This window comes from Sciurus carolinensis, chromosome 8 (genome assembly GCF_902686445.1).
Source record: "Sciurus carolinensis chromosome 8, mSciCar1.2, whole genome shotgun sequence".
Classification (NCBI taxonomy): domain Eukaryota; kingdom Metazoa; phylum Chordata; class Mammalia; order Rodentia; family Sciuridae; genus Sciurus; species Sciurus carolinensis.
The window spans coordinates 88,633,850-88,659,698 of NC_062220.1; the positions used below are offsets into that span (position 1 = coordinate 88,633,850).

At 41.6% G+C, this 25,849-nt stretch overlaps 1 protein-coding gene across 1 annotated transcript in view; it reads left to right on the plus strand.

Annotated features, from left to right (window-relative positions):
• Positions 1–673: 673 nt before the first annotated feature.
• Wipf3 (WAS/WASL interacting protein family member 3) overlaps positions 674–25,849 on the plus strand; it is a 170,760-nt gene continuing 145,584 nt past the window's right edge. Inside the window, exons 1-2 of the mRNA XM_047562137.1 lie at positions 674–741; positions 1,577–1,712. Of these exons, the coding sequence (XP_047418093.1) occupies positions 674–741; positions 1,577–1,712 (204 nt within the window). The remainder of the gene's footprint in view (positions 742–1,576; positions 1,713–25,849) is intronic.

Here is a 25,849-nt window from a genome sequence, read left to right on the forward strand (position 1 = left end):
CTCTTTCTAAAGTCACCCTGCCTATAAATAGCAGAGTGGGAACCACATTATACTCATGAGTCTTCTTAAACTCTATCCCAACTTATTCACATTTTAAAAAATGTAATGGGGGCCCCATTTTATCTGTGGATAGAATAGGAGTTAAATAAAATGGGATGCTTCTTAAGAGTAAGATGGCAGACCCACAGAACCAGCAGGCAAGTGGAACGGGCCCTGTACCTGCAGTGCTCTGTCTAACCTTATTCCAGTAGAGAACTGCGACCTGCATTGGCACTCAGGACAGATGTTTAAAATTACAGCACTGGGAGCAAAGTTAGAGTGGCCTCCGACAGAGTCATTTCATCTTATGGCTGAGAACACTCAGAGACAGCAATGTCAAGGAGCATGCTAAGGCATGTTAGCTAGCGGGTGCTGCAAATGAAAGAGCTCAGACTAGAGTTCACATCTCCTGGCCCCCACTTGGGGCTTATCCACAGTGCCGTACTAACGCCTCTGAAAGGAACCTTTCCCTTTGTTCTAGTTCCAACTTCTTCCTAAAATCTGCACGACAAATGCACAAATGATGGCTGATTTCCTCTTCGCTTTTGTGCGCTAGATCCTAACCAGGTTACTTTCCAGCCTCACAAAAAGCAGGTACAAACCAATATAAACCGAATGCTCTATTTAAAACGAGATGTTTGCAGAAGAAGAAGAAATTTATTATGAAGCCCTGAAAAGAAACACACGCCTACAGTACACAGGGTGAGTCAGAGGGTGTGGTGAGAGCAAAACAGAAAACTGCTAATCACTCAGCAAGCCAAACAAAGCAAAGCCGCTCCGGAAACGCCATTCTTCTTGTTCAAGGACAAAGGCTAATAGGGATCTGGTGCTTCGAGGCTGGTGCTTCATCCCCTGCAAGGAAGAGGTCATGAGTGGAGCTAAGTGCACAGTGCTGACAACATCGCAGTGGCCCCTGGGTGGCCTGCCCTCGCCTCCACTCGGCCCCCTCTGCTTAGGCCTGGGCTACATCAGGCCTGCGTCCCTGCAGTGGCCTCGGAAATGGCCTCCCTGCTAAGTCATCATCCGCAACCGGGGATTTGTCAAATTAATGCTGATTTGTCAGGTCAAGCCAGGCAGCAATATTTCCCTGTATCTCTCAGGCAAAGTCCACGATCCTTAGCTGCACCAAAGAACTGCTTTGGTCTGGCCGGCTGGTTTATCATTTTCTGATCCAGGAGTCCTCATTCTACTGATTGGTCTTCTCAGTGTGTGCAAAGTGTGCATTGCACATTGCTGTCACCACTCTACTGGAAATTCCCAACACCCCACCCCCTGCCTCTGCATATTTCTGTGCCCTTCCCAAACACTCAGGCCCATCTCAGCACCACTTATGAGGCTTTCCCTGAGCATCCTAGCATGGGGGAGACTCCTGGAGCATCCCAACTCCTGGCACTTTGCTGCAGGTTCCCTCCCACCTACAGCACCTCATTAAATCTACGCAACAATCCCGGGGGCAAGTGTTGATATCTTGGTGCAAGTGACAGCAACCCCAATTCTAGCTGGATTAACACATGAAAAAGTTCTTGTTTCACTGAAGTGAAAATTCTAGGGAAAGGGATGGCTCCATCGATGCCACCAGCAACCATCTGTCTTCATCTCCTGGCTCCGTTTCTGCAGAGTGTCCAGAGAAGCCCCGGGCTGTCATCCCGCAACACCCAAGCTGGCGGGACGCAGTGAGACTCTTCCCCAGACTTCCCAGCTGAGGTCTCATTGTGATGCTATGTCTCTAAATAAGTCATCAGGACATATCCGAGGCAGTCATTGTGACCAGAGGAATGGGATTTGTGATTGGCTTTGCCTGGTTTCCTCTGTCCTGCTCCTGCGGCCCCCTCGAGGGACAGAGCCCAACCTGGGGGAAGAAGCGATTCTGGAAAGGGAAAGAGTTGCTGGAAAACCAAAAAACATACTTCATAAAGGATCCAGGGAGAATTTTGACATTTAGTGAAATAAAGTAGACCAGCAGGGACTTTATTTTACTAAAAATAAAGTGATTCCCACTATCCAGATAGCATGGGAAATATCTATAATAATCAGTTGAATAATAGGTAACCAGCTGGAGGTTGGCTACCAGCAAAGGTTTCTCACAGTTGTCTCCAGTTGCATTAGACATGAAACAAACTCTTGTTTCCAGGTCAACTCAAAAAGCATTCTCCAAGACCTTCTAAACTCAGATTTTCTTTTAGTGTTGGAATTAGTACAAAAATAGAATAAATTATAAATAAATTTGGTTGTATACCTCAAAGAATTATCTGAAAATCTGAGAAGATTTTTAAAAATTAATTCCAATCTTCTATATAATAGTCCCTCTTTATCTGCAGTTTCAGTTTTTGTGGTTTAACTACATGTAGTCAACCATGGTCTGAAAATATAAAACAGAAAATTCCAAAAGAAAGCAATTCATCAATTTCAAATTGCATGCCTTTCTGAGTGGTGTGATACAATCTCATCCCTCTCCACCACCCTGGATGTCAATCATCCCTTTGTCCAATGTATCCACACTGTATAGGCTACCTGCCTGTCAGTTACTCAGTGGCCATCTCAGATATAAGGTCAACTGTTGTGGTATCTTAATGCTTGTATTCAAGTAATTCTTTTTGAGAGAAAGAGCAAAAAAGGAAGAGAGACCATGTTCACATAATTTGTATTACAATATAGTGTTATAGTTTTTCAATTTATTATTATTGCTATTAATCTCTTACTAGGTCTAATTTATAAATTAAATCCAATCATAGGTATGTATCTATAAGAAAAACATAGAATGCATAGGATTTGTTATTATCCACTGTTTCAGGCATTCACTGTGAGTCTTGGAAACTCTAAGAGGTAACTACTGTATTTGGAATCAGAGTTTCTGCCTCGTTACCCAGCATAGGGCAGTTGCGAAGTCAATTTGCATGCCTTGGGCTTTGCTAGTGCTTCTTGCCAAGAGGGGGTGGTTCTTTCTTTACTTGTATATGTTTTACTTTTGTTTTTGTTTTTGTTTTGTATTGGGGGTTGAACCCAGGGATGCTTTACCACTGAGCTACAATCCCAGTCCTATTTATTTATTTATTTATTTACTTACTTACTTATTTTTGCAGTGCTGAGGATTGAACCCAGGGCCCTGTGCTTGGGAGGCAAACACTCTACCAACTGAGCTATATCTCCAGTCCCTATTTTTTATTTTGAGACAAGGGGACTTAGGTTGCTGAGGGTCTTGCTAAGTTGCCAAGACAGGCCTTGAACTTGTGATCCTCCTGCTTCAGTTTCTCAAATCACTGGAATCACAGACAGGCACTGCCATGCCCAGTTCTTGTGTGTGCTTTAGCTTCTGACTAATTCAGCACTTTTTCTTGTGGTTGAGTCAGATTTTATCACACAATTTCTCATCCCTCTGCAAATTGCCTTTCAAAATTAATACTAAATTGACTTGTATAAAAAAGCACATGAATTAGTTCATATGTTCACAGACTAATATATTTGCTAAGGGTTCTTGCAAAATATTGCAAAAATGCAAAACAAGTCTTCTAAATCATAATGATGGAAACACTAATGGCTCTGTGTCAGGCACTGGACTAAGCCCTTTAGTCTACTACTTTTTTACAGATACCTTCTGAGGTACATGCTTAACTCGACTCCACCTAAGAGATTAAAGAACTATTTGCAAAGATTAAATCAGTTACCTAAGTCCACCAGGCCAGGATTCAAATCCATACTGTCTGCCTTCTTCACAAATATTCTAGAAAATGTGTCAGTGCCATCTGAACCAGCTTTCATGACAATGACACACACGGAAACAATAACATCCATGCAGTGATGAAGATAATGGGGAAGAAAAGTTCTGCGATGTTCACACACTGGCATAAGCAGCTTGCTTTCCCCCAGACTCAGGAGAATCTGATCCTTCATGCTCTTAGACTTAGTTAATTGCAAATATTCAGACAGTCACAAGTTCGACCCATTCTGCAAGTGGAAGCAAATAAAGTTGGCCTCCTTTCCTTTTTTGACTTCGATTTCCCATGCAGTAAACGCCCAGTCTCTCCTCTTCTCTCCTCTTCCACCACCAGCACTGAGGAGGTGAAATCTGCTAAAGGGAGTGTAAGAGGCAGGGGTGTGGGTCGCTGCCTCTCTTCCTTGTACCCACCTTCAGCCACCCATTCAGACCACAAAGGGAGGGGGTGTCAACAAAGAAGGCCTGGAGGCTTATCATAGCTGGGCCCATCCTTCATGCTTTGAGAAACATGGTAGCATCAGAGGAGACATAAGGTCATCTGAGAGACCTTCTTGCTCAGTGCAGGACACACCCTTCTCCTCAGCATACTAACAAATAAAGCATTAAAACTATGGCCTACGTCCTTCCAGGGACAGGCAGCTCACTGTCTTAAAGCATTAGCCTTGAGTCTTAAAAGTACTCATAACAAATTTGGATGGTGTAGAGGAAAATGGGGTGGGAGGGTGTGGGGGACAGAAAGATAGTAGAATAAAACAAATGGTATTACCCTACGTATATTTATGATTACATGAATGGTGTGAATCTACATCATGTACAACCATAGAAATGAAAAGTTGTACCCCATTTGTGTACCATGAATCAAAATGCAGTCTGTAAAAATAAAAAAATTTAATAAAAAAAAATTTTTTAAAAAGTACTCATATCCCCTGCCTTCTTCCTCAAAATGATCAGTGTGAAAAACATACTCCAGACCTGTCAGTGACCCTCAACTGTGCTCTCACTTAGCTACTTCTGCAACACAGTGTGGGGAAGGGATCTGAGACAGTGAAAAGTAACTGAGTAAGGTGCCCATCTTTACCCAACTTGCATTTATCTCCAGCATTCACAGGCTGGGTGGCCAGGCACCTTAGCCAGCTCTCTCAGTACTGTCCTCTAAGCTCTTGGTTTGCAAAGGAAAGGGGTCCTCTTTTGGCTTCTCAGCATGTTTAACAATTTTTGTTTAACAAAAATTAAGCCCTTGGTTTTTTAGTGGAATAGGAACTCACTTCCCTTCCCCCTCTCCCCACCCAGCTCCTCTGCCTTTCTCCACCCCTCCCTCTTTTCTCAGAGGCCCTTCCTTTGTTACCTATCTCTCTCCTTATTCTCTTTCATCTCTCTGTCTTCCCATAGATTAGATTCCATACTGCTCATCCTGCAGATGTAGGTGGAATATGTGCTTTGGTGGTAGAGTGATGAAAGTTCTAATAATTTGTCCCAAAATGACTGGACCTAAGCCAGTGAGAGTGGAATCCACATACTGGAACACTAACACTTAGAAAATCATAAGGAGATGGGATGGTGGGGAATTCCAGGACATCTAAAGATGGCAGGTGAAGGATTCCCCCAAACGAGTGCCACCTAGTGGCTTGCTGGAGTAAGGCAACAGCAGCTAGGGGAAGGTCCTGTCTTGTATTGTAAATGCATTGTTCTCCTCAAAGAGCTGCAGGCACAATCTGTCTTGAGTGAGGCATGGTGGAATTAAGGAATGTGTGGGGCTGGGATTCTAACCCTCACCTATCTTACTCCGAAGCTACTACTCTGCATAACACACACCAAAGAAACTGCAAAGGTACACATTTGCACTTTATATGATTTCTGTGCTAGAATTTAGTAGGAGTAGTATTTACTTTTTGATGATTTTTGAGTAGATACCCAGATGATCAGGAATGGTGTAAGAGGAAGATTTCACAAATATAAATTTGGACAGTAACACACAGTGTACATAAATGGCTATTTCCATAGTTTAAATTGACAGAAATAATTCACATCCGTTTATAGAAAAAGTAGTATTTGCCCGATTCATCACTTTCCAAGAGGAAAGAATTTTGACATTTCTGGTCCCAGAATTGGGGTAAAATGTTGTCCATGAACAGTGAAAAGAATGTGCCCCCTCCGCCATTGTCTCTTTTGAGACTACTAAGTTCAATTAAATGTCAACATGTATCATAAAATAATCAACACACACCAAAAAAGCTGCTTTTGAAGAAATGCTGTTGAAGTGTATTAAATTTAAACAGCAAAAGTCTGTCACATAAATGAAGCCAGCGATCCCCTCAGAAGACCCTCAGGAGGATGTACTGGTGTCCCCCACAGTCTTTGAACTAAATGTGAGAGTCATTCCTTTAAGGGACCCGCCTGAGATAAGAAAGGGGAGGAGAAAAAGCGGATGGGCCCTCCAGTCACCACCATGAGGTCTCAAGGACTTGTCTGACTGGCCTGCACAGGCAGACGCAGGAATGGCTCTTCCATCCAGCAAAAACCAGCAAACTTGCAGGGCCTCAATGCATATTTGCAACTGTTCCCTGTCCCCCGGGGAGGGCACATCTTCCTCGTTATGCTTGTGTTAACAGCGTGAAGCAGGGGGTTAGTGCTATTGCTCTGCTTGGAAAGGAAATTCACCCATTGATGGTGGGAAAAATTCCTTACAGATGGATTCTTTGGGTCTTGATTTTCCAGAGACTCCCTACCAGGGTGAACAGAAGGTCACTTTTCTTCTACCCATGTACAACAGACTTTGATATGACATGAAAAAGAGACTACTGGTAACTTTCATTTTCTAAATTCCAGGGAAATCCAGACCTGATTTACTAATGATACCATCACGCCACACATCAGATGAACTTTGATGCTTGAAATAAAGTTCTCCAATTTCTCACTGGTGTGTGAGAGAGAAGGGGGAGGGCAGGGGGAAAAATTGAGAGAGACAGAGATCAACAGAGAGAAAATGCAAGACAATAATCCAGCTGACTCGTGAGATTTAATAAAGGGACGGGGGGCAGGATGCAGAAAGAAACAAGCATAAAGAAAACGGCCAGCATCTCCTGGTGGGCAGTGACCAACCGGGGTCCATATTGAGAATTCACTGTGATGTGCTCATCTCCTTGGACAGGTGGTGCGTAGGCTGCTGATTTTGAAGCCCCTGAGCACCTCTTGGGTAAACCCTGCAAGCAAGGCCATGGGGGGCGGGGGGAGAAGGGAAGGGAAGGGAAGGGGAGGGGAGGGGAGGGGAAGAAGAAGGGAAGGGAAGGGAAAGAGAGAGGAAGAAGAAGGCAAAGAAGGACTAGAAAGATATGGGAAGGATGGAGAGTGTGGAGAGAGGGAGGCTGGAGAAGAAAGGGAAGGGGAAAGCTGAGAAGAAGAAGAAAGGAAGACACATAAAGAGCGCGAGGAAGGGAAAGCGGGAAGGAATAGAGGAAAAGAAGCAAAGAGAGAACCAAGAAGCCTATGGCGCCCCTCTCTTGGACAGTCACCCTGGCGGGGCGGGTGTCCCAGATGCATGGTAATGAAGCCTGGAGGCTGGGAATCTCGGTGTCCTGCAGGCGGACTGGTCTCGGGTTTCCCGTGCTGGCTGGCCGTGGCCTCTGGGGTCCCTGGGAGCAGGCACGCTGCCTGGCCTCCTGTCAGGCCTCCCTTGTTCTGGTGCACTGGACACGCCCTCCTGGGCTTCAGGATGGCCAGGCCGTGGGAAGGCAGTGAGAAGGCCCCCCGGTGTGGGGCTTGGGTTTCCAGCTCCGCCGCCCAGGTTGGGAGAACCTCCGTGGGAGGGTCGGGTGTCCAGCCCTTGGGAGGACGCGAAGAGGCAGAAGCAGAATGGCAGGCTGACCAAAGAGAAGCTCCTGGGCTTTACTGTCTCCGCTTTCTTCCCATCAATAAGAACTCTTTCCCCCTTTCATTGGTGTGATCAAAATGAGACAGATGCTGCCCCGCCATGATTTGTGTGGAAACAAGAACTTTCTTCTTCTTTCTTCCCACGCCCCGCCCCCAACAGTTTACAAGAACTGTTGGCTCAAACCTTCAGAAAGTTTATTCAAAAGCCAATCTGACCACGAATCAGAGAGAACAAAAGATATTTAAAAGGAGAGAGGTTAAAAGAGAGACAAAGAGAGTAATTTGTCAAAAGGTTAGGACACAGACTATTTATATATCAGGTACCAGCTTTAGCCACACAGAAAATAAGGCAAGGGGAGAGGGATTTTTCTCCAGTCCTGTCTCTTTTGTGCATTAAATCCCAAGAAACTATTCCATCGAGTCCTAACATTTCAAAGCCAGAAGGGACTTTAAGCTTTTCACGTTAAGGTTATGAAAACTGAAGCCAGGAAATAAATCTGGGGCAGAACTGCTTTCCCAAGATGGTGACACTTCAGTGGGACACTCCTTGATTGCAAGGACTCAGGTGGCTGAATGGGTCAGTGTTGCAGTGACAGTGAGACTGAATTCCTCAGACCACTTTTTGTTTTGAGACAGACAAAGGGAAGGAGAGGGCAAGGTCTACTCACATGGGCTCTTCTACTCTGCAGCAGAACATCACAGAGCCTGCCTGCAGTGCCAGATACCTACCAGCTGCTAATGGTCTGTAGATCCCTCTGGGGCAAGGGGGACAGGGGCTTCCTTTATGCACCATGTGACCTTGGGGAAGTGCCCTAACATTTCTGACCTCAGTTTCCTCATCTGTAAAATGATGCCATTGGACTCCTATGGGGGCAGTATGGATGCTCTTCTACTTATGAGGGGTCATGTCCCAGTAAACTTGTCATAAGCTCAGAAAAACGAAAATGCACTTAATCGACCTGACCTACAGGATATCACAGCTTAGTCACGCAGCACACCGTAGGGTGTCGTTTTCCAGCATGGTGATCTTGGGGCGACAGGGTGCTGCAGCTCCTGGTGCTCCCAGCATGGAGATAGGGGCCATATTGCATATCACCAGGTAAAGAAAACCACAGAATCCAAAGTGCAGTTTCTTCAGAATACCTGCTGCTCTCACACCGTCACAAAGTCAAAAATTGACATGAATCCAAGACACAGCATTTTAATTGTCACATAAATAATAAACATTTAGTCTTGATGCCAGTCGCTTTCCTCGTGAGGGTGCCAGCTCCTTTTACTTGGAATGTGGTAAGGCCTGTTTGTATTCCCTGTGATCCATATATGCCTGCGAAGAATGAAGGAATTTTAAAATCCTCAGGCCAAGTCCTTCCAAACTGCCCTCTATATTTTGCTTTTACTGAGGCTATCTATAACTAATATTTGGCTTTTAATGTCTCTTCACAGAAAAATTTGGCATGTGACAAAATGCCTATAAAGTGGGAAAGGGGGTAAATATCAGTCAGCCTCCACTGGCTCCTGTCTCACTGGGAGTAGAAGTCCAAGCCATGACAATGGCCTGAAAGGCCACACAGGATCTGCTGAGCCCCCACCTGGAGCTCAGCTCCTGTTGCTCTCTTTTCTTCTCCACTCATGCTATTGACTTAACTCTAGCTCCTCACTCTTCCTTGGGCACACCTGGCAGGCTTCCACCCCAGGACCTTTGCACCTGCTGTTCCCTCAGCCAGAAATTCTATTCCCCCATTGGCTCTTCTCCCTCACTCTCTCATATCACCATCTCAGTAGTGCCTCCTATGTACATCAGGTTTAAAATGGTTCCACCTTAACCCCCAACCCCCAGCACTTTCTTCTCAGCTGTAGATCTCATCTCTTCTAATAGACCATATATTTTACTTATATTGTTGCTGGTCTACCCCTTCCTTCACTGGAATGTAATTTTCACGAGGTCATAAAGTTTTGTCCATCATATCACTGCCATTTCCCTGGCAACCAAAACAGGGCTTAGCATACAGTAGACACTCAACACACACTTAGGCTTAGCATACAGTAGACACTCAACACATACTTAGGCTTAGCATACAGTAGACACTCAACACATACTTGTTAAATGTATGAGCCTTGTATTTATGACACTGCTTATTTTGTCTCACTCAACTCCATAGAGAATCAGGTGGAGAGAAGGAAGGAAAGAAGGCAGACAGGCAGGTTGGCTCACATTTATTGAATAGTCCCAGGAGCTAACTGGATGTTCTGGTCTGGATATGGTTCCTGTGTTGGAAGGTTGGTCTCCGGTGGGGTGATGGTACTGAGTGGTGTATGTGTAGGAGGTGGAGTCGAGGGAGAGTGGGTTAGGTCACTGGAGGTGCCGCCCTGAGAAGGGAGGAACATAGTTCCTGCAAGAGCAAGTTGCCCCTCTCTACTCTCTGACTTCCTCTCTCATCATGTGATCTCTTCCTCACACATGTGCTCCCACCATGATGCCACCATATTGTGGTAAGTCAAAGGGTCCCTCATCAGAGGCCAAACAGATAGGGCCCACCAATCTTGGAATTTCAGCCTCTAAAACTATTAACTAAACAAACCTCTTTTCTTTATAATGTTCCCAGTCTCTGGTATTTTATTATAGGAACACAAAAGAGACTAATATATTCATTCATTTTCTCCTTAAGACAGACAGTTCTAAAATTAAGATTATAATTTCCCTTTCTTTGTTTCTTTCCTTTGAACCCTGGAAGGACTTTGGGCCTCTTCTTTTTTGTAACTGTACTTAATTCTGAAGAGCTCTCATCCAGTCTTGTGGCCTCAAATGTCATCCACACCTTGATGATTACCAAATAAACCTCAAACTTTACATATCTAAAATCAAACCCTTGAGTCGAACACCACCACCACCTACCCTAAAACTTTTCCCTCTCAGAAAAGATGAAATCCATTCTTTGGGTTATTCACACTCAAAATGTGGAAGTCAGCCTTGATTCCTCTCTTTTCTCAGTCCCCATACCTAGAGGTGTCAGATTTAGATTAAAAAAAAAAAAAAAAAAGACATCCTGCATTCTACCTCTCCTCCCACATCCAAAATCTGGGTAATTCTATGTATCTACAAAATATGACCTGAGTCCAACCACTCTCCACCACCAACACCCCTGCCATCTGCTCCACCCCAGCCTCCCAAATGGTCTCCCTACTCCTACCTTTGCCCTTGATATCCATCTCCTGACAGCACTCGGAGTGATCCTTTTAAAGGGAAAATGAAATCATGTCACTCATCTACTTAATCCCTCCAGTCGCCTCCCATGTGGCTAAGTTAGAATCCAAAGTCCTCATGTCCGCCATGGACACGGCCTTTGTGCTCCGCCCCCTCCCCTGTTCCTCTCTGGTTTCATCTCCCACTACCTGCTGGTGCTAACAGGCCTCCTGCCATTTCCTGAATGCAACAGCCACCCCTTCCCTCCAGGCTTCTATAGCAACTTTACCTTTCCCTGGCCTGCAGCCCTCTTTCCCCAGATGTGTCTCCATGGTTCTTGCCTTCATTTCATTCTCTGCTCAAATGTCACCTCCCTGACCAATCCCACTCCCTTTGATTTATTTATTTATTTATTTTTTTAGATAGGGTCTCATGTCTGCCCAGGCTGACCTCCAACTAATAGGCTCAAGTGATTCCCTGTCTCAACTCCCACATGCTGGGACTGCAGGTGCATGCTGCCTAATCGTGCCCTCTTAAATAGCAAAACCCTCCGATCATTCGTTCTTCTCATTTATTATCCTCTGATTCTTTGCTCTTTCATCCCAACATACGTTTCTTTGTCTCCTGTTCCAGAATATATCTGTGGCAATAACAGAGATTGGTGGTTTTATTCACAGTCTCCCTCCAGGGCCAAACCAATGCTGGTACCTAGAAGATACTCACTTAGCCTCTGTTGAGTGATTAAACCTTCACGCCCTTGTGGGAAAACTGAAGTAGAGAAAAGCTGATTGTCTTAACTAAAGTTGGTAAATCCTCAAAGATCTCTACTCTTGTCAAAACTTTCAGTGTGAGATCTCATTTGTTTGCAGCAGGTCTCTGAATTAAGGAAGGACAGTCTTAACCCCATAGAACAGATGAGGAAACCGAGACCCTAAGTTTTCAGATCATCACCCTGATAGTAAATCCTAGGCTGTCTACAAGTCTAAATCCTTCTTGTGTGCTTTTTTCACTTTCTTCAATCCCCATACGTGTTTTAGGTCTTGTATTTTTCTTTAAATTATATTCTCAAACCACCCTCTCGCAGGTCAAAGGTGAAGTTGCCTGGCCAGGAGCATGCACGTCCATTTCACCTTAGATAACTTGAAACCCCTTCTGCCTATCCAAGATTCCTTAAGCCTCAGATAACATAAACATATCACCGTGAGCAACTCCTCGGTAATGCCTTTCGCGTGCCTAGTGAAAGCAAAAACTACTCTCCAAGAGAACATGCTAAGATTCCTTCTAAGTGAGTATGTTCTGGATCTGTTTGCTGCTTGTTTGTCCATTCTATCAAGCACTTATTATGTCTACCAGCTAGGGTGAGAAACTGTCACAGTTTGCCCAGAACCCAGGGACTTACCAGGGACACTAGACTTTCGGTGCTAAAGCTGGGAAAGTTTCAAGCAAACCAGGAAGAGTTGATCATCCCAATAGGCTGAGCTTTTGGGGAATTTTCTTTTTGTCAATTTTTTTAAAAAATTCTACCTTAGGGTGAACGAGGGTTCTCCAAAATGTCCACATCTCAATCCCCCAAACCTGTCAATACATTATCTCATATGGCCAGATGGACTGTGCAGATGTGATCAAGTTATGGATCTGAGCTGGGAAGATCATCCTGTACCATCCTGGGGGCCTCGAGTGGAAGACAAAGCAGACAAAGCAGGCAAAGCCATGGTGGACCAGGGTGAGGTAGGCCCTGTGACCACAGAGCAGAGGCTGGAGTGGCGGCCTTTGAAGATGGCGGCCTCTCGAAGGCGAGAAGGCAAGGAAACACCTTCTTCCCACACGTGCAGAAGGATCAGAGCCCTGCCAACGCCATTGTTGTAGAGTTCTGACTTCCAGAAAAGTAGGAAGCTTAATTCATGATGTTGTGACCTAGCAACCGCACAGCGCGTCTCTCTGCACCTTTTCTAGCACAGTTCCCCCCTCACCACAACTAGGAAATGTCCTCTGCTTCTTAAAAAATTAATTTTTATTTGTTCTAATTAGTTATAATTGACAGTAGAATGCATTTTGACTCATTGTACACAAATGGAGCATGACTTTTCATTTCCCTGGTTGTACACGATGTAGTCACACCATTTGTGCAATCATACGTGTACCTAGGGTAATGATATCTGTCTCACTCCACCATCTTTCCCACTCCCCTGCTCCCTCCCCTCCCCGCACTCACCTCTGCCCAATCCAAAGTTCCTCCAGTCTTCTCTTGCTCCCTCCTCCCATTATGGATCGGCAACATCCACTTATCAGAGAAAACATTTGGCCTTTGGTTTTTTGGGCTTGACTTATTTTGCTTAACATGATATTCCCCAACTCCATCCATTTACCTGCAAGTGCCATAATTATATTCTTCTTTAAGGCTGAGTAATATTCCACTGTTTAGTATATACCACAATTTTTTTTTTTTTTATCCATTAAGGACATCTAGGTTGGTGTCCTCTGCTTTTGAGGACTCATGTGATTATATCAGCCCACCAAATAATCCAGAATGATCCTTTAACTTAAGTTAAGCTGGTTAGCAACCTTAATTCCATCTAAAAATCCAGTTCCCTTTTGCCATCCAACATAACATAGGCACAGGTTTTGGTGATTGGGAGGTAGACATATGGAGAGTGTGGAGGGGTATAGCTGCTACCCTACACAGAAATCCCAAGCAACACCCTTCACCCTGGTAAGTGAAAATGCATGTCCAGATGAAAAGGTATCCTTACATGATTATAGTATCTTTATATGCTATTATCAAAAGCTGGAAGCCACCCGGTGTACTTCTACTGATAAGCAGATTATTTTACAAAACTGTGATGCAACTTTGCATGACACTGTACTCAGCTCAAATGAGTGGATCATCAGTACATGCAGCACATGGATGGAACACGGGTGCATGATGCTGCGGGAGGACCCCTTGAACATGCTATTCTGATAACTGTGAGACTACGCAGGCAGCAAACAGGACAGTGGTTGCCAGGAGCTGGGATTGGAGTAAGATTGGGGTGACTGCAGAGGGACTTGAAGGGACATTTGGGGATGGTAGAAATGTTCTATATCTTGATTATGGTGATGGGTTCACAAGTGAATGGGTTTGTCAAAACCCATAGAACCATACGGTAAACAGGGGTCATTCTGCTATATGTAAATTAGATATCCATAAACCTGAATTTTAAATGGGATATTTTGGTGGGAGGGAAGGAAACTCTGGATGACATGTGGTACTTGGGTGGGTGTCTGTTGTCCTGGAGAGGGACACACCAGGACTATTTCCTAACGTGTGTGATAAGAGGTAGAGGTGATTGGCTGCACTGTGACTTTCATGGGCCACCTCCTCCGTTAAAAAAAAAAAAAAGTTAAAGATTATGTTTTATGACTACATGGATGTAACTTTTGCTTCTGATTTTAGAAGAAATTAGAACTTTTTCATAGATCCCTAAAAGTGGTGAACCTTCCCACTGTGCCTGGTGGGAAAGTCCACCCTGGGTGAGACCCAACAAAATGGCTGAGCAGGCGTGGGAATGGTACACTCAGTTCCTAGAGCTGCCATGGATTTTTCAATAGTTCCCAAAAAACTAGCTAACCTCTCCCAGTCTCAGTTCCCCAATGAGCAAAGAAGGAAGAAAAATTCAGCATTCACTTAAAACATATTCCTAAGGTCACAGATATTAAAAATTTATTCAACAAATATTTGCTCTGTATCAGGTACTATGTGCTAGATGGGGAAATCCAAGATCAATCCTATGCAGTCCCTAACCTGAATTCCCTCGAAAGAACACTCTATCATTAAATATGTACAAAACAGGAGATTCTTTAAAAATCACTTGCTTTTCCTTTGTTTTTTAAATTGTTCCTTCAAATATGGATCCGTCTACATGTATATATTCAGGGAATGGCCACAAAGGTTTAGTTACAAGTATAAATTCTGGAGAAATCGTGCATTTCTAGTGGGAGATTTCTTTCAACAGTTCCTGTGATATTTCCTACAGTGTTATGTGTCCATAACTGTTTATGAAATGTCTCCATAAGTCAGTGCATGCCATATATTATGGTTTAGACACAAAGTGTCTCCCAAGAGCTCATGTGAGACAATCAAGAAAGTTTAGAGGTGAGATGATCAGGTTATAAGAATCTTAACCTAATCAGCTCATTAATCTCCTGACAGGGATTGAATGGGTAGTAACTGAAGGCAGGTAGAGGTGGTTGGAGGAGAAGGTGATTGGGGGTGTGCTTTTGGGGTTCATATTTTGTCCTTGGTGAGAGGAAAAGTCTCTCTCTCTCTTTCTCTCTCTCTCTCTCTCTCTCTGCTTCCTATCACCATGTCCTGAACTACTTTCCTCCACCACACCCTTCTGCCATGATGTTCTGCCTCATCTTGGGCCCAGAGCAATGGAGTTGGCTGTCTATGGACTGAGACCTCTGAAATTGTGAGCCTCCAATAAACTTTTCTTCCTCTAAAATTTTTCTTGTCAGGCCTTTTGGTCACAGCAGCAAAAAGCTGACTGTAACACCACATTGACATTTCCTTTCAGTCCATTCTTTGAGAATTGAATTAATGATAGTGGTAGTGGGCACAGAACATGCATGATTGAAGGAAAAATCTTTTACCTAAGAAATATCTCCTTTGCTGGCCTCGACCCACCCCTGACCTGCAGACCATCCTTTCATTTGAGTTAAATATTGAATTTTCCCTCTGAAATCTCTTTGAAAGTTCAGATACTCCCTCTACCTCTTAAGAATTGAGAATTGAGAACCAAGAATTGGAGAGAGAGCAGGACCACAAGAGGAGGAAGCACCAGAAGGAAGTCTGAGACAACCTTCAGCCCACCCACCACCATCAGAGCCTCATCCTTGTCTTGACACCAATTCCTTGTGATTTAGCCCCAAATACTTAACCCTTGGCACCTGTGCTGAAGATCTGGGTTGTCCGAGGAGTCTTCTGTGTCAATCTCATTTAAAACCTTACTGTCTTAATGCAGCAATAACAAACTCCTTAAATCCCATTTATGGTGTTTCATCCTATTGTGAGAAATCCTGCAATATGTATAATCAGAATGGGAGATTACACTCTATTTATGTATGATCTATCAAAATGTACAAATGCATTCTACTGTCATGTACAACTAGTTAGAACAAATAAAATAATTTAAAAATTTTAAAAAAGAAATTACCTACGTGTACAACTTCTGCACACACTACTTTTATGAGTTTTTTCTCCAGCAAATATAAGTTTAGAAGACCTCAAAAAGTATAGCTTATTTTTTTTCAAATAGGTAACACCTTAAATAGTTGATTCTTCTATTACTTTAATCGCTAATCTGTTTCTCTTAGTAATTGATCCCTTTGAAACTCATACTTTTACACATCAATCACTCATTTAAAATTATTCTTTTCTTTCCTGCCCACTAGTTATCACGTCCTTGATTTCTTCAGGTGAAGCAGAATGTTGCTGAGGCCGGTTCTGAAGGTCTTATTACATGATATGCATTATGCTCAGAGCAGAGTTTGAAACTTTTACCAAAACAAACAAACAAAAAAAAGTAGTATTTCTCATCAGACAAGTTTTATAACCCTAACAACTACAAAAGTATACGTTTAACTCTTCTTAATAGAACAGCTCTTTATATTTCTTTGTGGCCTTTCAACTCTTCAGGCGTTTGCACGGTTTCAACTTCCGTAACTGGAGATTCCCAGGCCACTGCAACCTGAGCGGGAATGAGAGGGCGTGGCTTAGTCCGGACTGAGATTTTCCAGCCCTTCTCCCTAAATCATCTGGCCTTGAGACAGCTCCTGGGGCGAGGCGGGCCTGTTTATGGGCTGCTGGCGAGAAAGTCTCCTTTCTACGGCTGGTGACCCATGATCTGTGTTCCCAGGCTGATGACTCAGGGGAGCAGATAATGACACTCGCTGCTGCTCTGGAGGGCTCCTGTCGGCTTAATTAGACAGAGAGAGACGCAGCGGGCGGGAGGGCTGCACCTCATACTGGAACAAAGCGGTTAGGTGAGCTCGGGGAGGAAGGAGGCGCTGGCTTGGACTCCAGAAGAGAGAATAGAGGAGCTGGGCCGTGGAACTGGCCCTAGGCAAAGGGACAAACAGGGAAAGGCCACTCTGTACCATTCCCTCTGGCCCTGATTGAACATTATGTTCACCTGGGGAGATCAAAAAAAAATATCAATGATGACCCAACCTCCAGAGTTTCTGGTTTAATTGGCCTAGGTTGGGGCTGGACAAAGACATTTAAAAATATTCCCCAGAGAAGGTTAGAATGAAGCCTGTGGATTCGAGTTGAACATATTAGGATGGATTTGTTTATATTAAAATAAACACAGATTCATATATGGATGTGCTCATGGGTGGATAGGCATATGTATTTCCTGGTTTCATCCTCCGAGTGGACCCAGAACCAGTGACAACCCAGTGTTAGGAGACACCCTCCAGGGAAGGAAGCAAGACTCCCTGAAGAAATGGTGAGTTCTGAGGACTGACACAGGGAAACTACGATATTAATCTGGAGCATCTTTGTAGTACCGTGGTCCCCTCTCCCCTGGGAAGACAGCTTCCAAGATGGCAGGGGTGCCTGAACCCAATATATAAATGTATAGTTTACAAATTAGGCACATAAAAGATTAACAACCAAAACAACACAAAACCCTGTGTTCAAACCCCAGCAATGCCAAAAATAAAATAAAATATAAAATAAACAATCACTAAAAACAAAACAGAACGATTATAATAATGGTCTGTAATAAAAGTTAAATGAATGTGGTCTCTCTCTCCAGACATCTCACTGTATTGCACTCACCCTCGTTGTGATGATGACGTGAGATTATACAGTGCCTAGGTGATGAGATGAAGTGACATGAAAGACCTAGGCACTCAGATGTACTGTTAAGCTACTCAGGATCACTTGAACACAAGCACTGTGGCACTTCGACAGTTGAGATTTCATAACCAAGATGGCTACTAAGGAACTATCAGGCAGGTTGCATATACATGTGGACATGTCACATAAAGGGAAGATTCATGTCCCAGGTAGGAAGGAGCAGGATGTTGAGCGAATTTATCCCACTCTTCAGAAAGGAACACAACTTACAATTTATGACTTGTTTGCTTCTGTGATTTTCCATTTAATATCATCAGACTGTGATTAACCACGAGTAACTGAAACTTTGGGAAGTAAAACTCAGATTAGGGGTGACTACTGTACCAGAAAGCAGTTTTTTAAAAAAATATATGGGGACGAAAAGTGAGCGGCACAGGTCAAGAGAACATCAGGGCCAGCCTGAAAGAGCTCCCAATGGCCTAAGTTGGAATAATTTGAGCAACAAAATTTAAAAAAAAAATTTTTTTTAATAATAACCCAAAGCCTAAAATAAATATCACTGAGTTTATACAAATCTAAATACATGATTTAAAAAGTAAATAAGTGGGGAAAAGGGGAAATTCTTCCTTACAAACAGAATTGCAAATAATGAATGTGAAAAAATAGGGGCAACAGGAAACTGCCTTTCCGACGCCAAAGTAATAATTGCTGTAGACAAGATTCATAGGCGAATGTTAAAATCACTGGGCAAAACAGGGTAAACCTCAAAGTGTTTCCCTAAAAATATTTATTAGCTATTGTGCTGGATTTAACACATCACAGTTTTTAACTTATTTATGTATCCCTCCAAAAGGGGAGGCTTAGTTCCCTATCCCTGGAGTGTGGGTGGGACTTGAGGACTCACTGACTGGTATGTATGGAAAGGAAAGAGCAGTAATCTGTAGCAGAGAAGCTGGGACACACCATGACCAAGTGACCAAGTGAACATCACCAGAGGTAAGCAGTACATGTTGCTGATATAAGGCACCAGGAAGGGCACGTAACCTTGGTGGTATTCTTCCCCCAAGTCCATAACCCCAGGCTAGCCATGAGAATTCATCAGACCAATCTGAGGGAATTGCACATGACACCTGAGGAGTGATTCCAATGAGCCTCCAGGGTCGCAAAGTCCTGTGGAAGGAAAAGGCAGAAATGTGAGCTGAGTCACAAAGTGATGAAAGGCCATCATCCATTTGAGGAGAATGATGAGGAATTTGTTATGGTAACCTTCTTCTGTAGTGGACACCATGAGGGATGGTGGAAAAGAAGGGAAGAGGGGCAGCAGGATTTGACTACAAATAGTCTTTTTTGTTATTGTTGTTAATCAGCATTTGTTTACAGTAGTTGAATAACAATATCAAACTACAATAAGGAATGAGCAGTTAACATTGAAAAAAAAAAACTGATGACATTCAGTTTCATCATTTGGCAGTTGGTGGAAAACACAATTCTTTCAGAGGTGTAGAAAGAGAGCCACTCAAGTCTGTTTAGGTGTAATGATTTCATTTGCTTTGTCTTATAAATAGTCTTATACACTGTTGGTCTTGGGAAGCCATTATAATGTTTTAGACAAGATGTCATTGAATCTCATATTTGGAGTTAGTTTTTAAATTGTTCTACTGTTACTTAAATGCTTCATAACAGCAGTGATCATTTAAAACATCATGCACATTTATTCTTTGAAGGATGTGGATTTACGTGTGGATGACATCAGAACAATATTTTGGAAAACATTTGTGTTTTTCTTTGTATGTTTCTGCAGAGTACCACACTGACCCTAGTTAGATATCCTAGGAAGGGCCTGGGAAGAGTTAGAACTATAATAGAAATACAACAGGAAAGGAAGAGTTGAAGATAAGCTTCCTACAGGCAAGGAAGGATTTTGTAAAATCATAATTTGCAAGCAAGACTGAGTCAAGACTGGTTGGCGAGACCATGGAGTTCATTGTAATGTAACTCCAGCCCAGAAAGGAAGAAAAAAGACATGTCCAGCCCTGTAGTCCCAGGAGTGACCTTTCAGTAGCTAGTTTTAAATTTTTCCGGAAGCAGATCTCTAGTAGAGGTGTGATCTTCCTCTGAGCCTTTACGACGATGTTTCTTGGGAAAGACGTGGGCAGGATCAAACAGTCATTGATCCTGTGTGCTGGAGTTGCCTAGAATGAGTAGATATGGGTCAGGACAACTCAGTTTCCCAAAGAAACAAGACTCCCTTCCATATCAATTCCCTCTCACAGACTGAATCTTGTTTTTCTTCTCTCTCTCTCTCTCTCTCTCTCTTTTTTTTTTTTTTTTTTTTTGGCAACTGGGATTGAACCCCAGGGTACTGAACCACTGAACCACATCCCCAGCCCTTTTTACTTTTAATTTAGAGACAGGGCCTTGCTAAGTTGCTTAAGGCCTGACAAAGTTGCTACAGCTAGCTTTGAACTTGTGATCCTCCTGCCTCTGCCTCCCAAGCTGCTAGGATTAGAAGCGGGCACTGCCACACCCAGCTTTGAATCCTGATTCTTTCTTTCTTTCTTTCTTTCTTTTTTTTAATATTGTTTAGTTGTAGATGGACCCAATGCCTTTATTTTATTTATTTATTTTTATGTGGTGCTGAGGTTCAAACCCAGTGCCTCACACATGCCACAACCTGAATCCTCTTTCTTAAAGGGATGCCCAGGAGCTTCTTGTTGATGATATCAGACAACTATTGCATGACTGGTTCCTGTCTAATTGTTAAAAGTATCCATCAACAGAAATCTAGTTAACTCAAACTGGGGCCAAACATACAACAGAATATTACATAATCATTATGTATGATGATAGGGATAATTTTGACTTGGAAAGATTTCTATAAATATCTTGAGTGAAAAGAAATAAATTCCACATAAGTACGCACTAATTCATGGAAATAATATTATATAAATTGTGCCTGAGAGTGTGCCTACATACGTGCACAGAGGATCATATGGAAAGATACTCATTAGCTTAACATCTGGTACCTCTGAGAGATGGTGTTTTGATTTGGTTTTACTTTTTCCTTTGGGCTTTTTGTACCACTTTTTTATTATAAGTTTACATTTTTTAAAAATATATTTTAGTTGTAGATGGACCCAATACTTTTATTTTTATGGTGCTGAGGATCAAACCCAGGACCTCTATCACTGAGCTACTACCCCAGCCCCTATATTTTATTTTTATTATCAGAAAAACAAACTATTTTCATTTTGAAGCAAAGTACATCTCAAAAAACTCGTAGTATTCTGAATATTTCTCATGTCAACAATTATGATTTCAAATAACTACTAACATTTTTAAAATAAAACTTAAAATTCGATCATTAAATTAAATATATAATTAAAAACAGTATTTTTATACAGTTGCACTATAGTTTATGTAAGATGTCTCTAGCTTCAGGCATTTGAGTCATTTTAAATTTTTGATAAGTGAATGGATACGTTTCTTGATATACATATAAATCCTTGAGTTTCTGACTAGCTCATTGGAATATAGAGAAAAATTTACGGAAATAAAATACATTTTACAAATATGATCAGATTGTCTACGTTCTAATTAGAGGATTTTTATCTAGCTTTATTTGTATATTATCTTTTTAAAAAACTTTGCCATTCATAATTTAAAAAATAGCTACTCAGGAGGTTGAGGCAGGAGGATCATTTGCACCCAGGAGTTTAGGGTCAGCCAGGGCAACTTGGCAAAATCCCATCTTAAAATCTGAACTAAATGAACAAACAAAAAAAAACAATTTTGTTTTCATGTGGGTTTGTTTAGTTCCTGGGGAGGCCGGAACTACTATTTTTTTTTATAAAATATTAAATTTATAAATTATCTTTTCATGGCCTTTATTAATTTCAATTTAAATTGAGGAAGAAAAGTCATTGATTTATATGAAATCTTTTCTATCCTAAGGCCATGAGCTCACTTCTATAATTTTGCAAACATTTAGTTGATTTTATAGTCTTTAAATTTTTTATTGTGTTTGATATAGTTTTAAAAATACATATAAAAGCAATACGTGGCTTTTGTGGTCAAATCTATTGCATATTTTTTTTTTCGTAATATTTTTCCATTGATTTTTTTATGCCTGAAAAGTCCTTCCACATTCCAGACTCAGATAGTCAGTGACATAGTCTTCTTCATTTGACAGCTTACTTATTTCTATGCAGTTTTTTTGATATACATTTATTTTGATGTTTGCTATGGGATGAGGGTCTAAATTATTTTTTCCCAAATAGTTAACCTCCTTTGAGATACTCAGTTATTATTTCTACTATGTCTATTACCTAGGTGTTGGAGTTATATCTTCCAGAATAATTTGGAGCAGTTTATAGTTCATTGTTTGCTAAGAGCAGCTTATAGAAAAATTCAAACCGCCATCAACTCTTAGCCCCTCACTTTGTTCCACACCTGTGCTACCTGCCTGTTCCCAACTACAGTGAGCCACACTTCAGCACTCTCTTTCCCTGGGTGGATTTCAATATTTTAAATTGCAGCCCTGGAGTAGAGCAGAGACAGTACTGAGTGGGAGTGCAACGACTGGCTGCCTCAGAGTCGTCCTTGTGCCTTACAGAGGGAACTCACAGGTGTCCACATTGAAGATTCCAAATCTCGGCTTGCATGGACTCCTCATAGGCATCAGTTCTCTTAGACATTTGGGTTCATAAAACTGCTTGAATGGGACAGAGCTATTGTGTTTTTTATTTATTTATTTTATTTTTAATTTTATTATTTATTTATTTTTTATTTATTTATTTTATTGTGTTTTTTGTGTGTGTTTATTGAATGGGACAGCTATTGTGTTTAATTCCTGGGCAGTGGTAATTTGCAACTGATTTCACAAATAGTTTTCTGACTAGTTTAGAAAATATGTGCTTTGGGGAATGGGGGATGTGGGTCGCACATCTCTCTGCCTAATTACCTTCTTTACCCAGAAGTCCAGTAATATTTTCATACTTAACCTATTTATTTCATTTGAATCAACCCTTTATAGAGTCCCTCACACTTGTTTTTCCAATGACCATGTACTAAACCTGATCTGTATGTAAAATATGCAAAGCATCCTACAACTCTTTTGCTTTGCTATTCATAAACTTGGAATTTTTAACCTGGTATTTTTGCCTAAAAATTAACAACATTTTAATCCTTATAGGTACTGTAAATTTACTTCGAGGTAATTTTATCAAAGGAGACAAAGCAGAGATTCCACACTTTAAATGATAATTCTCTTTATTTCTTAAAGGGCTTTCTTACTCAAAATAACTCTTCATCATAAATTTTCCAAAAAACATAAATTTTTGTGAAAAAAAATGTGTGTTACATTCTAATGTGGGTCTAATTCTTCATGAGTCTTTAATAACTATCCAATTCCAGAGGTTGCCAAAAATAACGCATTAGCACCATGGCATTGTTTTGCCTCAGCAGGATCTCCTGCACTCTGTGGCTACTTTTCTTCTGAGTGGAGTACAATTTCTCCTTAGTGAATTCATCTTTTAATGGACTTGCTTGTGTACTCTAGCAAAATAACCCAACTCAGCTCTGATCCACCCTCTGTAAGTGACTAGAGATAAGTGCATCTTAATGCACTTGTGAATATTCCGCTCTAATGTGCTCATCAGTCACAAATAAGCAGCAGAATCAACCTGCCCTTGGGACTGCAAAGTCCAGATTTTTGACTCTATGCACAATCTTGTGTGGCTCTTGATTCACCTGACTCCTCAATGACTCTAATTAGCCTTGTAAATGGACTAAAGGTAAAAGAATTAACAGGCTTTTCTGACATCTCTCATCCGTGGTGTGTTCCTTCCTTCCTCTCACCAAATGTTGAGAAACTTAACTGAGTTGGAAAAGTGGCTTCAGCTGTTGCCCCTGGCACTGTGCTCCATTCTCCTTGGCTCTGGATTCCTGTTTCCTTGGTCTTTTTCAAGACACCTCTCCAGGACCCCAACACCCCATCCAGTGCATATATCATTGCCTCTGACCCTGAGCCTAGCTGGGTGTCCACCCATTATGTTCTTGCTCATCCCAACTCTGCTTAAGAGGCCACAAATGATGATAATGGACATGCTTTCAAGGCCACAAGTTGTGTCAGAGCTAGATATGCATCATTTCTTAAAAATAGATAGTATAGGTTTTTCTATTATTTAGGAAAGAAAGAAAACCCAAAGTGCTTCTCAGACAAAAAGTATACTTTAAAAGTTGGCATTAAAAGTAAAATCCATATAAAGCTATAGAGCTAGACTTGTGTAATTTTTTTTAATCCAAACAGGTTTTTGTATTAGAACCTGTCGTTCTGGTCGGTAATAATCAGAATACCTAGTTGATTTCTAATTATAGAAAGTTACACTTATTTTTTAATTTTAGAAATTAATCCTACAAATGACTTAGAGCAGTCATCTTCAAAGTATGTTCTGCAAGCTGGTGCCGACCCAGAGAAGTACAGAAACTGAGAGATGATACCAAGTTTTGGCAAGGATGTGTAGCAACTGAAGCTCTTACCTCCACATAGCTAGTGGAAATGCAAGCTAGTAAAGTCACTTTGGAAAACAGGATTGGTAGTTTTTTACAAAGTTAAAAAGTACATGTATCATACAGCCCGGCTACCCTACTCAAGAGAAGTAACATTATATGTGCATACGAAGACATATATAGAAGCAACTAGCAACAACCCAAATTTCTATAAACTGGTAAGTGCATACCAATTGTAGTATATTCATCTTATAGAAGATTGCACAGCAATAAAAGGGAATGAAATGATATAAATGACTACATTGATGAGTATCAAAGACATTATTTTAGGTGAAAGAAGTCAAACCCAAAAGTCTACATACATATGGTATTATTCCATTTATGTGAAATTCTATTAAAGGTAAAATGAAGACTGGGGATATAGCTCAGCTGGTAAGAGTGCTTGCCTTGCAAGGCCCTGGGTTCAATCCCAAGCACCACACACACACACACACACAAAGGTAAAACAACAGTGATAGAAAGCAAATTAGTGGTAACTAGGGTGGGAGAGCAAGGTGAAGGGAATAGATTGCAAAGGGACAAGAAGGACTTTTTAGGAAGATACAGGAATTCTACATCTTGATGTTGGTGGAGATTAAATGTCTGCATACAATAATCAAGTTCATCTGACAGCACTCTTAGAGTGGATGCATTTTTTTGTACATACATTATACCTCAATAAAATCAAGAACAAAGGAAGGGAGGGAGGAAAGAAGGGAGTATGCACTGAAAATAGGAAATATTTCCAGAAGTAAATGAGCTGATTTGAAGGGAAGAAAGAAAATTTCACTAGGTTCCAGTAGGAGATAATTTTGAGTCACGATCAATAAGCCTGAAGTGGAATGTTTTCATTTTATGTTCATCACAATGAGTTCCAAAACATCTTTGTAACACAAACGTGGGGTGTCAGGACCAACAGTACATTTCATTCTTGCCACATTATGTCAGACCCTGTGAGTCAGGAGCCCTGCTTGACCTGGGGATGTTAGAACCTTATCCACAATGTGCTATAGATGCCTTCAGAGCAAACCTTCAGGACGTGATCCTCTCTGAAAACAAAATGTTATTCTTACTGTAACACTTATTTTGTTTTTCATTTTACCAGCACCTCAGAGATTAGCAACAAAAACTTAATGTTTCCATCGATGGATCAAGGCTGTTTCCATGGCAACACCTCTAATTCTCATGAATTGCAATTTTATGTCAATTTACTATTAATGGAAGACAAAACAAAAGCAAGCAGTTAGAACCGAAAGCTTAGTGCCATGATTTATCAGCAGAGTAAGGACAAAGGGGACTCTGTCATATGCAAGGATTTTAATGTTTAGTGGACCATGAGATTGTTTAGCACTTAACCATTTCATACATATGATTGCATAGAGTCTTTGAGCTAAAACAGACCTCAAAAGTCATCTAGAGTCCGTTGTCTTAAAGTCACGCAAACTCAGTCTCAGAATAGGGAAGAATTAAATGAAGATCATTGACTGGTAAGGGGCAGAGTCAAGACCAGAATCAGGATGCAGAATTTAAACCTGGGGTTTGCATTTCTCACAACATATTGTCTCTTCCTTTTGTTAACTCCAACAACTGAAGCTTAGCTAAATACTTTATTTGTGGAAATCCACTGGGCTGAATACAAGAGTTTCTCAACCTG